Raw genomic sequence first — 15451 nt, forward strand, 5'->3', positions numbered from 1 at the left:
GGGGATCACTACGTTTTCTGGGATCACTCCAGCATCCCTTCAGATATTATGCTCCCTCTTGAGTTGATCAAGTGTATTGTCTTGAAAGACTTGTTTATTGCTATCGCCGCTTTGCAGGGTGTCGTCCCACCATTCACATTTTAAATCCAGAATCTTTGGGGACAGAAGATCATTTTCTTCTTGGACTTTTTTTTGCTTCCAATTTTTTTCTAAAAATTGTACAAAAATAAAGAATTTCCACACACGTGGGCTAAAAGTGATAGCATTTAAATACTTAGCATCATTTGTGATATGGTTAGTTTCAACCATTAAAATCAAAATTTAAAACCAGGGGGGATATCTTTAGTCTTAAAATTTTAAAAGATGCAGAAGGGTTTAGTATATAAAATTGACCCATACAGAATGGAACAGCTGTGCCTACAGCCATTTTATTTTTTAAAAAAATAATCATAAATTTAAAAATAAAAATCAAGTAAATTCCTTTTGTGGATCTTCACATTAGAAAACTGCACCATTTCAAAAGCCTGTGGCCAGGAACACCCCTCTGCAGTAAGAAAGCCGGAACACGTTTCCATTTTAATAATCATCGAGGGTGGTTTCCAGGAACACGTTTCGAACATCCAGCATGGAAGCCAACTCCAAAATGTGCTTTTGGAGGTGTGGGTTCTCCACAGTTTCATCCCTTGGCAGCTGGGGATAGGATTCTGGATAATTTCTAGTTTCCTGCTATGGAAAGAAGTGGGGAGAACAGAAGACAGAACAGCATTTTAATAAGCCAGTATAGTCATCATACAGAAGGGAAACACATGACTTTGCACAAAGCTGACTGTTGCGTCACATAGGCTCTATACTGTTCTCCACAACTCATGTGTATCTGTCGAGTCACTAATATGAAACTGAGAAGGAAAAGGTCGGGGAATGGACAGAAGATTACACCAGGATATGGTGTCTTTGGCGCTCCTGAAAACTATTATTTCTGTAAGGCCTTCCACACAGTGGGAAAACTGAATCAAACACCCATTCATTTCAATTATAGGTTAATGCATGTACAGATGTATATGTAAAGTGCCATCAAGTTGCAGCTGACTTATGATGACCCCACACAAATACACACACAGAAATCTAGAAGCATCCCTCCATCTTGCTGCATTCTGAATCACTTCACAGTTATTTGTTTAAAATGCTTAAAGTATCAGTAAACATCCAGTGAAGTATTCTAGACACATATGTATATAGACTGGGAATCAAAGAGTTACTTTAAGCCACACCTAAGGAGTTAGAATACACAGTAGGATTTTTTTAGTTTTGTTCTGATTATCAGGTCCTCAAGCCATATCACAATCTCCTTCTGAAAAGCCTTGCAGTTTCAAGAGAAGTCTGCTATTTGGGAGAGGGGAGTGGTAGTTCCAGAAACTCAAAACCCGTGTTAGTATCAAAATAAGCTGATGGTTAAATCCTGGCTCTAGCCTTTCCCAGTTTTGGCAAAACGTTCCTTCCGCTCTGGACTTTGTAAATCTTCTCACTATAGTTAACTTTAGCAACATTACACACCCTGAGATTTAAACCAGTAATTATTCTGTAGTATGTATACAACGACCAAAAGCAGGAGCTGCAAATGGTTTCAGTGCTTTTGGCAGAGACAGTAAGTTAATGGAGTTAGATGACGGTAGAAGTATCTGCCACCAGGAAGAAAAAGCACTCAGGGAAATGCTTTAATTTTTGAGCAAACCCTAGTTGAAGGTAGGCAGAAGTGTCTGAGAACTGATGCACAACCCAAGGATACCTTCCTCTACTGATGAAGAACTGAAGCTTACAAGCACAGAAGAAAGCCTTTTATCCATAAGTGGTGCATTTCTGAATGTGCAACAGTCTCTCAATGAACCATGCTGAAAGAAAAGACAGAGTTCCCTGGCCTACCCGAAAGATTTTGTGCATCCTCATGGTGGCTGAGCAGAAGATGAATCTTGTTAGAAGTAAACGAAGGAATTCATCTCCAAAAAACTGGAGAAAGGCCTGATCTGCAGAGAGGAAAAAAGATGGCAATTATAGAAAGCTGAATTCAGAAAGGTTCTTCATACATTTCTGAAAGAGAGAAATGGGACTGCAGTATTTTCTGCCTCCCCAACCTGAGACTCTGCACTTAAAAACAGCCGTTAGCTATTTTCAGCTGCAAAGCCCCTTCCATTGAAGCATACCTATGGAACGGGAATGAGTCAGTAATTGTGCAATATCCCGATTTATTTTTCGAAGGTAATCATGACACTTGTCCCACAGTCCTCTGCGCATGCTTGATAATCCAGAGACAAACAGGAATGATCCATTTTGCTGAAATTCCATAACACTTCTATGATTCCACATTGAACCCCAGAGTCCTGATCAATTAGGTTTTATAAAACATGATCATATTTGAATTTTGGCTTGTCTGTAGCAGGAAGGAGTTCTATAACTGGGAGGATAGCCACAGAAAATGTATAATATTAGCATGTTAGCATCAAATGCTACAAACACCATTATCCCAGTGAAGAAAGAAGCACAATACCTTCATGGAATAGATCCCAACCCCAACCTCAAACACAAGAATTCTCTTCACAACCAGCACCATCCCAATTATTCTCTACAATGAAAGCTGTTCCTTCGAATTCCACTAGCTTTTAGCTGCATTCATATATTTGAGACTAAGTAGAACAAGGGAAAGCAAAGGTCGCTGGATTTAAGGCTATGATCAGTAGGCACATCACCCTTTCCTCTCCTGCTGGAGACATTCAGAGTTGTTGTTTTTAAAGGTAAGTTCTATTATTTTCAGCATTTCTCTGGACAAGTTTAGTGTTATTTTCACAGGGACAACACTTATTTCTTTTCAACTGAAAAGCCTTTCAGCACATAATAGAACTTACCTCAAAAGTCAAAAGAGTGAAGGTCTCCAGCTTCTCATGCATTCACTGCTGACCATCACCTTCCTGTGTCACAAATTATGTCACCAGACTGGACTTCATGCTGGGAAAGGGGCAGCTCTCTCAGAGAGAGACACACCAGAACCATTTACAGTTATAGGGACTGGAAAAATGGGTTGCAAAGTTAATAGATATAGAGAGCTTTCACTGAGCAAATATTTAGCTCCCTAATCAATTGATCAGTAGTCACTGCAGAGTGTCCCATTAAAGTTAGGCCAGACAGCTTACCACAGCTTCCATTGTGAGACAGCATATCATTTCTTTAGTCATCCAAACCTAAAAGCTCATGGAAACATGCCAATCCAATTCTTTTTGAGACTCATGACCCTTGCACTTATACAATAAAGGTGCTTCTGAAGGCAGATGCACACTTCAGACACACCGGCTACCATTTGCCTCACACTGTGCAATGTATCTTGATTGATTGATGTATCTTATGGAAGGTCTGTAGCCAGAAAGAAGCCATCTATAGAAATAAAATGTTCCAAGCTTCTTCCTTTCCACCCCAAACCAGTTTTGTTTTGGTTTTCTCTCTCAGTGGAAATGTGTGGAAACGTGTGTCAGGGTGGACTATTCTCTCACCTCACCACCCCTGATTTTTCTTAAAAGCTTTTAATGTTGTCTAAATTGACCACTTCAGCCAGAAGCCAAAGTACACACATTTGTTGAACAATGAGTATGTCTGATTGGCTACCATCCAACAGCAGTGCTGTGGACCTGTTCTGAGGCTGACGACCCCAGGCTTTTTGTTGTATTCCTAGTAATTTCAGAAAGCATAACTGGCAGTGAAGTCCTTGAATATTCTACCAATATATATTCTACAAGAATTAGTCTGCTGCAGCCAGGATGACCAAGAATCTGGTGGTACCTCAAGGCTAAGGAATTTGTTGATGCACAAGCTTTTTGAAATGCACAAGCTTCATCAGATGCACAACTTTCTGCAGTTCTGCTGCTGGAACAAAGGGTGATGGACAGCCCAACTGCAGTTTGCTCAAATTTGAGCAATGCTCCCGCCAGTGAGACAACATGACAAAGATTGTGCCAGAGTAGCTTCATCAAATGTTCAGGCCACATGTTTTCTTTTGGGTAGTAAACTTCAGTTATGACAAGCATGTTCATAAACTGTTTACTGCAGACTGCCAGAAGACGCAGGGTACTCTGCTCACCATGGCTCAGAGACTCAAGCAAAAAAAGTGCTGTCACAGGTTTTTATCTGCAAAGCTAACACCACCATTAATCTGCACTAATACAGGATTTTAGCAAGTGACTGAGATCCTGCTACAGAGGACAAGCACCTTCCCTACCTTGCAACGCCTTTGGATATGTTGTTGGCGAAAGTAGGCACACCAATGGTTGTCCAAATAAATTCGTGAAATTCTGGAAGAGAGCAGATTAAAGATTAAGGACAGACACACAGATTTCAACAATCCTAGAACAATGGTGAAGATGAGGAAGCATGGACCTGATCTAGAAGGATGGCCTTAAGAGCCTCATGTAAGCTGCTCTATAAAAAGGGCAGGCTGTATAATGTCCGTAAAACTCTAGAAATAATAAACTATTGCAGATCTTCTCAGAAGGAGGCTTTGATATTGTCGTTAGACATAGAAAAAGCTTTTGATAGCGTAGAAATCCCATATTTAACATCATTACTAACATACATGGGTTTTCAAAACAAATTTTTAAATGCAATCCATGCTATATACACCTCTCCTAAAGCTCAAATTAAAATAAATGATGCCATTTTGGATGCCTTTTTTCTAAATAGGGGTACCCGCCAGGGGTGCCCCCTATCACCAATTTTGTTTGCTATAGCAATTGAACCCCTCGCTAACTTTATTAGGCAACATAATCTTGTCACCGGTGTTACAATCAATCATATTAATTATAAACTAGGTTTATTCGCAGACGATATGGTAATATATATCACCAACCCAAAGCAAACTTTATCTGAATTGGAAAAAATATTAACAGTTTTTGAACAAATTTCGGGTCTTAAAATCAATCAACAAAAGAGCGTTATATATCCAGTTAACTTGTCATATGATTTAATTAAATCTCTTAAACAACAATTCCAGTATCATTGGACTACCAATCACATGACTTACCTGGGCATTAAAATCCCCCTCGACCTAACTAACTTATTTGCCCTTAACTATTCCTCTCTTATGAAATCTTTAATATCCTCAATGCGAGATTGGCACAAATTGACGTTATCCTGGTTTGATAGGATTTATATTTTCAAAACGATCATTTTCCCAAAACTATTGTTTTTGTTTAGATCTTTGCCAATTTACATTCCATTCAAAACATTGCACGCATGGCAATTAAAATTTATGGATTTTATCTGGAGTTACAAAAAACCGAGAATTAGCTATAAAATACTTTGTAAGCCTCCGAATTTAGGAGGTCTTAACGTACCAGATCTCCCTCTCTATTACAGAGCAGCCCAACTTTGTTCTATTCTTACAATGATGAAACCAGCAGTTCAGTTTAGTTGGCAATATATAACTCAATCTTACGTCCCCCAACAACTTTTACATGAATCAATATGGAACGCTAGATCTGAGAGACCTAAATCAATTGCTTCTAATCCATTTTTAATAAGCAACTTAATGGTCTGGGACACCCTTAAAAATAGGCTGGTGTCCTCCCCATCTTTTTTATCTCCATTTTTGGGTCAAAACTGGTTTTTACCAGGAAGTAAATCGAACACTTTTACTATATGGCGTCAAAACAACATGTTTAGATTAATAGATGTAGTAAGAAAGGGTAAACTCCTAAGTAAGGTTAAGCTGGAAAACATAATATCACACTCAATACCAGTATACCAATATATACAACTACAACATCTGGTCAATAGTGACTTAATAAGAAAAAATCTCAACACCCCTTTAACTAATTTTGAATTGGTAATTAAAGCTTCTTTTCATAGCCATAAGGGCCTCTTATCTAAAGTGTGTTCTATATTCCTAAACCCTGTATTCTAGCCTACCAAAAGGCCTGGCTAAATGAGTGTAACTTACAACTAACAGACACTCAATGGTCCGATATATGGACCTCAAATATCTATTCCACCAATATTATAAACATCAGACAATTATCTTTTAAACTATTAACAAGATGGTATATTACCCCTGTCAAATTGAATCACGCAAACCCTTCTATCTCGCCGTTTTGTTGGAAACAATGCTCCCAGAAGGGCACATCATGGGTTGTTCAGAAAGAAGGTGAAGAGGCTACCTCGTTGGGATTGATCTAGAAGTCAATAGAAGAATGACAACATGACATGCTTGGCATATAAAACAAGAGAGATTGTTGCACATAGTAGAAGCCCTGCAGCTCTCGCTGAAATGTAGAGAGAAGCCATTTAAAAATCTCCCACCACTAGATAAAGTAATCTTTCATAAGGCTAAACACTCCCCCACAACTTGCATGAAACTCAGATTTCTTCTGTTTTGTGTGCAACATGTCTCTCTTTTTGGTACAGTTAGCCATGAGAACTTGCTACGGTGGGCACTTTTAATTTCTTTAGCTGCATAACCTATTGTATCCTGAAGGCTCAAGTTGGGTAAGAAATGTAAATATCCTAAAAAAAATAAGATTTCATCCATTTTGCTGAAATTCCATAACACTTCTATGATTCCACATTGAACCCCAGAGTCCTGATCAATTAGGTTTTATAAAACATGATCATATTTGAATTTTGGCTTGTCTGTAGCAGGAAGGAGTTCTATAACTGGGAGGATAGCCACAGAAAATGTATAATATTAGCATGTTAGCATCAAATGCTACAAACACCATTATCCCAGTGAAGAAAGAAGCACAATACCTTCATGGAATAGATCCCAACCCCAACCTCAAACACAAGAATTCTCTTCACAACCAGCACCATCCCAATTATTCTCTACAATGAAAGCTGTTCCTTCGAATTCCACTAGCTTTTAGCTGCATTCATATATTTGAGACTAAGTAGAACAAGGGAAAGCAAAGGTCGCTGGATTTAAGGCTATGATCAGTAGGCACATCACCCTTTCCTCTCCTGCTGGAGACATTCAGAGTTGTTGTTTTTAAAGGTAAGTTCTATTATTTTCAGCATTTCTCTGGACAAGTTTAGTGTTATTTTCACAGGGACAACACTTATTTCTTTTCAACTGAAAAGCCTTTCAGCACATAATAGAACTTACCTCAAAAGTCAAAAGAGTGAAGGTCTCCAGCTTCTCATGCATTCACTGCTGACCATCACCTTCCTGTGTCACAAATTATGTCACCAGACTGGACTTCATGCTGGGAAAGGGGCAGCTCTCTCAGAGAGAGACACACCAGAACCATTTACAGTTATAGGGACTGGAAAAATGGGTTGCAAAGTTAATAGATATAGAGAGCTTTCACTGAGCAAATATTTAGCTCCCTAATCAATTGATCAGTAGTCACTGCAGAGTGTCCCATTAAAGTTAGGCCAGACAGCTTACCACAGCTTCCATTGTGAGACAGCATATCATTTCTTTAGTCATCCAAACCTAAAAGCTCATGGAAACATGCCAATCCAATTCTTTTTGAGACTCATGACCCTTGCACTTATACAATAAAGGTGCTTCTGAAGGCAGATGCACACTTCAGACACACCGGCTACCATTTGCCTCACACTGTGCAATGTATCTTGATTGATTGATGTATCTTATGGAAGGTCTGTAGCCAGAAAGAAGCCATCTATAGAAATAAAATGTTCCAAGCTTCTTCCTTTCCACCCCAAACCAGTTTTGTTTTGGTTTTCTCTCTCAGTGGAAATGTGTGGAAACGTGTGTCAGGGTGGACTATTCTCTCACCTCACCACCCCTGATTTTTCTTAAAAGCTTTTAATGTTGTCTAAATTGACCACTTCAGCCAGAAGCCAAAGTACACACATTTGTTGAACAATGAGTATGTCTGATTGGCTACCATCCAACAGCAGTGCTGTGGACCTGTTCTGAGGCTGACGACCCCAGGCTTTTTGTTGTATTCCTAGTAATTTCAGAAAGCATAACTGGCAGTGAAGTCCTTGAATATTCTACCAATATATATTCTACAAGAATTAGTCTGCTGCAGCCAGGATGACCAAGAATCTGGTGGTACCTCAAGGCTAAGGAATTTGTTGATGCACAAGCTTTTTGAAATGCACAAGCTTCATCAGATGCACAACTTTCTGCAGTTCTGCTGCTGGAACAAAGGGTGATGGACAGCCCAACTGCAGTTTGCTCAAATTTGAGCAATGCTCCCGCCAGTGAGACAACATGACAAAGATTGTGCCAGAGTAGCTTCATCAAATGTTCAGGCCACATGTTTTCTTTTGGGTGGTAAACTTCAGTTATGACAAGCATGTTCATAAACTGTTTACTGCAGACTGCCAGAAGACGCAGGGTACTCTGCTCACCATGGCTCAGAGACTCAAGCAAAAAAAGTGCTGTCACAGGTTTTTATCTGCAAAGCTAACACCACCATTAATCTGCACTAATACAGGATTTTAGCAAGTGACTGAGATCCTGCTACAGAGGACAAGCACCTTCCCTACCTTGCAACGCCTTTGGATATGTTGTTGGCGAAAGTAGGCACACCAATGGTTGTCCAAATAAATTCGTGAAATTCTGGAAGAGAGCAGATTAAAGATTAAGGACAGACACACAGATTTCAACAATCCTAGAACAATGGTGAAGATGAGGAAGCATGGACCTGATCTAGAAGGATGGCCTTAAGAGCCTCATGTAAGCTGCTCTATAAAAAGGGCAGGCTGTATAATGTCCGTAAAACTCTAGAAATAATAAACTATTGCAGATCTTCTCAGAAGGAGGCTTTGATATTGTCGTTAGACATAGAAAAAGCTTTTGATAGCGTAGAAATCCCATATTTAACATCAGGAACCGGGAAAACGTGGTTCGCATTGGTTCATGGTGTGCGCAGTTTGCGAACCACGGACTGTCACAAACTTTTTGACATTAGACAAACCCGTTCGGTTTGTGATAGGGTAGAATGGCTAGAAGGGTAGAATGGCTAGAGACACCAAAGGGTAGAATGGCTAGAGACACCAAACTGCTGACTCTCTTCTACCTACCCTCCAAGTTTGGTGAGGATTGGATTTACACCGTCTGAATTACAGCCCCCAAAGAAGATACTCCCAGAAAGCACTATTTAGGAAAATGACAAGCCCAGGTTCATGAGTATATAGAACAGATCCTGTGCAAGCTACAGACACCAAACTCACAGCAGATCTCTTGGTGACTCTCTTCTACCTGCCCTACAAGTTTGGTGAGGATTGGATTTACGGGGTATGAGTTACTTTCCTCCAAAGAAGGTGCTCCCGCCTCCATTGTTTCCAATAGAGGGGGTAAACAGCAAAAAAAAGAAAGGGCCATAGAAGCCCAGCAGAACAGAATCAAAGTCGCAGATAATTTCTGCAGCAGAAACTGAAGGGGGGGCCCTTTTTGCAAGCCCAACAGAACCAATACAAAGCCCGCAGCAGACTAAGGTCAAGCCAGGAAAGTGCTTCTGGGGGAAATGTCAGGCACAGGTTTAAAAGTGTATAGAATGGACCCTCTTGCAAGCTACAGACACCAAATGCACAGGGAACCTCACTCTGACACCTGCTCCTCTACAATCTCTCCAAGTTGGGGGACAGATTACATTTCTGGGATCCCATTTACGGACCCCCCCAAAAAGCAGTATCTGGAGCGCCCCTGAAAGTGGGGGAGGATATCATCAGGACGTTAAAAGACATTCCATTTGAAATAAGACAAAGAAGAAATATAAAGAATTAATTCTTTTTCTACAGACAAATGCAATTGGATATAGATGGTTAACTCCAGAAGGCGTAACCTTCAAAATCAAGGATAAAAAAAGAAAAGATTGACTCTGTCCAAAAAGCACGGGAATTTTTTAAGAGTCCAGATGGGAGGGCCAGGGAAGGAAGGAGAAAAAGGGGAGGGCAGTAAGTCCAATGGCAATCTGGACTCGGAATCCTCTGGGGAGGACTCTCTATCAGAGAAAGGGGTGGCAGCCCCTAAAAGTCCTTATAAGCTTCAGAAGAGACTAGGCAAGGAGAAGTAAAGGCTGAAGGACTCTGAATTGTGCCTTTAAAAAATGTTGAAGTGAGATGCTTTGGGGTGTTTCTGTATGACAGTTAAACTTAAGATTTGAAAAAGATAATGTTAAACTTGACTCAGTTGAAAGTAAGTTAATGGATGGTTAACCTGGTGGGATGATCTCCTCTCTTGGGTTTTTAGTCAGTAGTGGGTATCTTTCTTTATCCTATAAATGTAGTTCCCCCTCCCATTTTCTGTTGTAATTTGTAGTGTTATAAAAATGGAATAAAAAATCCCCTCTGGGGGCTTTTTTAAAAAATATAGCACTTTAGAAGGGCTTTAAATCCCTCTAGGCTTTAAAAGTATTCCAATTTTTTCCTGAAAAATCTCCCTAGTTTTATCTGGGCCCATTGTGCACATTTTTGACCAACACTCTCAGGGTCCAGGTGTCAACATTAGAAGTTTATGTAGTGTACAGTAGACACCACAGACAGTAAAGAATGAAATTCAGCTTCCTGCACATTGTAGCCAGGCAGGAAATTATCATGAATATTTTTAATTCTGTAACATGGAAAAATGTGACTTAAATCCAGAAACTGGAGATCTGGACAGACAAGACAGATTTTTCTACAAACTTGAAAAAAAGTTCCAGGGTTTTCTGAGAAATATGAAATCTGTCTCACAAACACAGGGAGAGTTAAAATAACCCCAGATTGACAGAAGCAGCACCTGTAGCTTTAATAAATGCCTCCAGTGGCTATTGCTAAACAACCACAACAGTGCTGCCAGCTGAAGCCTTGGTTCCAATTAGTAAAAGGCAGGGGGAGGGGCCTCTCCGGGGCTGTTTTGGCTTTTGAGGGAGTATTCATCAGGATCAGGACCAGCAGGAAACACAGGACAACAGCAGGAAACAGCAGGAACCACGTGACTTGTACAACTCACCCAGGACTGGCTGCTTGCTACTGTTCAACAGCAGCCGACCCACAAAAGCCAGTCTGTGCAGTAGTTAAAATCTCAGACTCAGGTCTGGAAGACCTAGGCTCGAATCACTACTCTGCCATGGGAGCTCACTGGCCTTGGTCAGTTACATATTCTCCGCCTAACTTAGCTCACATGCTTGTTGTGAGGACAAAATGGAGGTAGGCTTGCCAAGTCCCCCTGGGGGGCGGGGAATCTGGAACCCCCCGCCCCAGAGGCCCGTTCCCCGCCGGTGGTGGATCGGGCCTCGGGGGGAACCCCACCCCGACGTGCGCGTCACCCGGAAGTGACATGACGACGTCGGGCACGCTGGGGGTGGGGCCACGGTAATCCGTGGGAAAAATCTATGGTTTTCCCTCGGATGGTTGTGGCCCCGCCCCAGCGTGCCCGGCGTCACGTCACTTCCGGGTGACGTGCACGCGCACGCTCCAGCCGCCAGCAGGGAGTCCCCCGCTCTGGCGAATTTTTGACTTGGCAACCCTAAATGGAGGAGGGAATGATATGAACTGCTTTGGGTCCCCATTGCGGAGAAAGGGAGTACAAATGAAATAAATATAACTGAAGTTGGGGGGCGAATAAAAAGTAGGTTGGTGGGTGGGAAAGGAACGAAGGAAGCAGGGAAAGGTGAAGATATGGTTGTTGCCAGGAGGAAGGAAAGAGGAAATCATTGGGGGAAGGGATACAAGGGAGAGGAATCCCCAGCAAGTCCTTGGAGGTTTCCTGCTGTGTAACTGTACCGTGCCCTAGAACTAGCACTTCACAACTTGCCCACAGTTTTCCCAGGACGAGGCTGGGGTGGGGGGGGAGGAGAAAAATCAGAAGATAGGTGGACAGGTAAAGGTAGGTTGGCTGGTGGGTAAGGAGAGAAAGAAGCAGGAAAATGGGAGAGACTTTCAGGAGAGGGAAAGAATAGTGGTGAGCGGGAAATAAGATGCCCCCTGCAAGTCCTTGCAGGGCTCCTGCTCGTTCCCTCTAACAGCCAAGGTAGCTGTCAGCTAGCTGTCATAGAAGATTGGGAAGCCATAGGTTCCCCCCCCCTCTCTCGCCGGGCATCTGCGCATGCCCTATCTTCCCTGTGTACAGTCTTCTCTCGTGCATTCCTGTCTGTAAATGCTAGGCAACGCTTATCTGCAAGATTAACAGGTGTGTGGGGAGAGCTGCTTTGCTAACTGTATAATGAACTGCACCGTGTGAAGCTGTAATTGTTTAGGTTTCGGGACCGTTGCTTCTCAGGCCTTTGAGCGCACAACCTGCAGTCCGCCCGCTCGGCGGGAATGGAGATTATTGGTTCTGGTCCTGTTTGAATGTATTACATTATTCCTTGCCCACCCTGGCCCAGGCATTCTGGACAGTGAACTTGTTCCTGCTCTATCATGGCTTTAATAAAATACTACTTTGCTTAAACGTGTATTGGATTAATCGCTGTGAGGGGGACCGGACAGTAGCCCAGTGCTTTGCAGTAGTGCAGAACAATGGGGACATCCACAGAAAATGTTTTCTGTGTACTTGGGGGGACACCTCAGCTATGCAAAAACAATACTTTGTAAACTCTCTTCCCTCTTGAGAAGTCCAAACAGCAGCTTGAGTGAGCAGTGAGCACACCCATTGCTTTCTAGGGGGAACATACTGTAGAAGGCAGTTGTGTATCAGTTAAGGGGAGAGGGAGAAAAGCTGGGTGATGGGGAATTTAGAACTGGAGTATGTGGTATCCTTGGGAGAAGATATGGGTTGATGAAGGAATTGCCCAATCATCCATTCCCTCTGTGATTTCCTGTGTGCACCCCTCCCACAATTTTCTCATCCAGAAGAGACGTTATCACTTCCTAAGATGCTCCTCATAGCAGAAAAGGTAACAGAAGCAGCCCTAAATCAGCATGAACAGGCATATAAACTACTCGGTTTTTATCCAAAATTCAAACTCTTTCAAAGGTTTCAATTCCACTAAAATTCCTACTTACTTGCTAAAATATTGTAGACCAGCTGAGTCTAATCAGAATATTAATCTTCCCACCCCTTTCTTTCTGTATCAAGGTACTGATTAAGCAGAAAGCTTAAGGGTCAAGGTAGCATAGTGGTTAGAGTGCTGGACCAGGGACAGCCAGGTTCTAATCCCGGCTCTGCCATGGAAGCTTGTTGAGTGACCCTGAGCCCGTCACAATCTTTCAGCCTAACCAACTTCACAAAGTTATTATTGCAGGGATACGGTGGAGACAGGAAGAACAATGTGACAAGCTGCTTTGGGTCCCAGTTGGATATAACTAAAGAACAAAATAAAGCCTCATACCCTGTGACAATCCAGGCAGATTTGGGAGCTGGATGCCTGGGCTCAGGTGAGGAATAGTCAGACTGTACAGAAACAGCCTGCCCAAGTAGCTGAAAATGGCTAATGGTACCATCTTGGCAAACACTCACTTTACCAGTGTTGGGTCTCTTCAAACGTACTGCCATTATCCATGGGTTAACACTGTACTGCATAGCGCATCACAGGAGAGCCAGGGAGAGGGACAGAATAAACTCAAAATCTGGAAGTGGGTACAAAAACCCAAGTGATTTTTAACAATGGGCACCTGGCCTTTACACTTGAGAAAAATATGAACCATACTAGACTACTCCTCCACAGAATAATGCAAGGGACAGCAAATGGAGCACTAGAATGCTGCATCCAGAAAATATGAATTCCAAGACTTTAGACTCATTTCCTTTGTAAGCACAGAGACCTTACCTTGTAGGCAACACTGTTAGATGAGTCCACTATGATAAACATGGGTTTCCTGGTGAAAGGATAGAGATCTCCAGGGTGCAGGCTAGAGCAAAGGACAAGAAATATTGAGAGGTACACTGGGAAGCCAGAAAGAGATGCAGCCATTCCACACATGCTCTGTTTTCCCTTAGTTATTCACCTGATTCTCACCAAAGGAGGGAAACCAGCTAGAATGTAGTCTGTTATGTAACACTCCTCCTCCTGGTAGGCAAACAGTAAGCAAACCAAACAAGTCATCAGGATTGCTCTATTCTCCTTTGTGTCAGCTACACTGCCATTGTACGTGGGGGGAGGGAGGCCGCTGGGTGAGCATCTTCAGGTTCTGGAATGTTAGCTTTCACTTCCTCCTGCTGTGTCTTATCTAATAGCCTGACCTTGGTGCTTCGGGCTCTTAGCTCTGCCTGGGAACCGGCTCCCGTTATTTTCTGCACGTAAGGCTTGCACCTCTGATTGGCTCTGCTCCATCAGGGGGTCCCCCTTTGAACGCAGTATATCTTCCCCTCTCCCACCTGTTGGGTTAGCTCCAACACAGAATGTATGCAGAGATGACCTGCCTTTACTGTCTTCAATAAACTTGATCCTTCTGAAGGAACGTTGTTGAGACTGATTGCTGTGGGACTCTGACACTTTGCAATTGATTAAGACTCCTGTCCCTGGTATTATGGCTCACAATTGACCAGAATTACAATGCCTGGGCTTGGGCGCCTTTAAACCACAATCACCCTGGAGTGAACACCAGAGTTGTTATACGTCCCACAGAAACAAAATAGCTTATCCAGGATGCACCCACCCAAACATTCTCCAGGGATCTCCCCCCCCCCCACTGCCCCCAACTTTACTTATTTATAAAGGTACTTGAAGTCTACACAAACACACACAGACCCCTGCTCACAGGCTTGTAATTTAAGCATGCATGGGTGTGAATTTGGACAGTTTTTCTAGCCATCACACAGCTCCTGTTAAATCCTGTTGGAAGTTTGGTATACATTTGTTTGTGCACATTTTTTGGACAGATCCTTGTCTCAAATAGGGAAGTACAGGAGGTAGGTAGAATGTACACGAAACACAGACAATTCAAGGCAGATCATAGGGATAGACCCACAGCAGTTTTTTTAAAAGCATATTTAACATATGGGAGAACATTTTATCCCAAGTGCAGGAGGCTGCCTGAAACGTTCTCTTCCAGCTACTCACCAATGCATCTCTTTGTATGACTGGTTCCGCTTGTGGATGCCATCCCCATTTATAACATCTCGATTGCTGTTTGTCAGAACACCCCCAAAATCATAGGGACCTACAGGTAACAACACAGGAGCCAAGATGAGCAGCAGCAATACAGTGAGGCTGACAATGAAACAAACACGGCATGTAAGAAACAGTGCCAACTGGGAGAAAAGTAGAATTTGTCAAAGATGGCCAATTGTAGCTGGACAACAGGTTTGTGCACGTAAGCTAAAACAACTTCTACATTCCAACTTTGTAATGAAACAAATCCTCTGTTTTGCAATGGTTAATTTTGGAAAACAGAAAACAAGGTAAGGTTACTGCATCCCTTTATAATCCGTCTATCATAGATTAAAATTTGGTAGAGTCACCAAAGACAAGGTAACATTGCCAGTTTGGGGCTGCAGGCCATCCAGTTTTAGGTTACATAGGTTACACATCAAAAAGGTATCTATGCTATTAAAGGCTACTTTAACGAGAGCCGTGTT

At 42.2% G+C, this 15451-nt stretch overlaps 1 protein-coding gene across 1 annotated transcript in view; it reads right to left on the reverse strand.

Annotated features, from left to right (window-relative positions):
• Window positions 1–337: 337 nt before the first annotated feature.
• SCAI (suppressor of cancer cell invasion) overlaps window positions 338–15451 on the reverse strand; it is a 76426-nt gene continuing 61312 nt past the window's right edge. The window contains 7 exon segments of the mRNA XM_015422588.1: window positions 338–726; window positions 1918–2018; window positions 2196–2315; window positions 6153–6206; window positions 8497–8569; window positions 13701–13782; window positions 14934–15033. Coding sequence (XP_015278074.1) covers window positions 577–726; window positions 1918–2018; window positions 2196–2315; window positions 6153–6206; window positions 8497–8569; window positions 13701–13782; window positions 14934–15033 — 680 coding nt within the window. The 3' untranslated portion in view covers window positions 338–576.

Source organism: Gekko japonicus, unplaced genomic scaffold (assembly GCF_001447785.1).
Source record: "Gekko japonicus isolate JY-2015 unplaced genomic scaffold, Gekko_japonicus_V1.1 scaffold1640, whole genome shotgun sequence".
Classification (NCBI taxonomy): Eukaryota; Metazoa; Chordata; class Lepidosauria; order Squamata; family Gekkonidae; genus Gekko; species Gekko japonicus.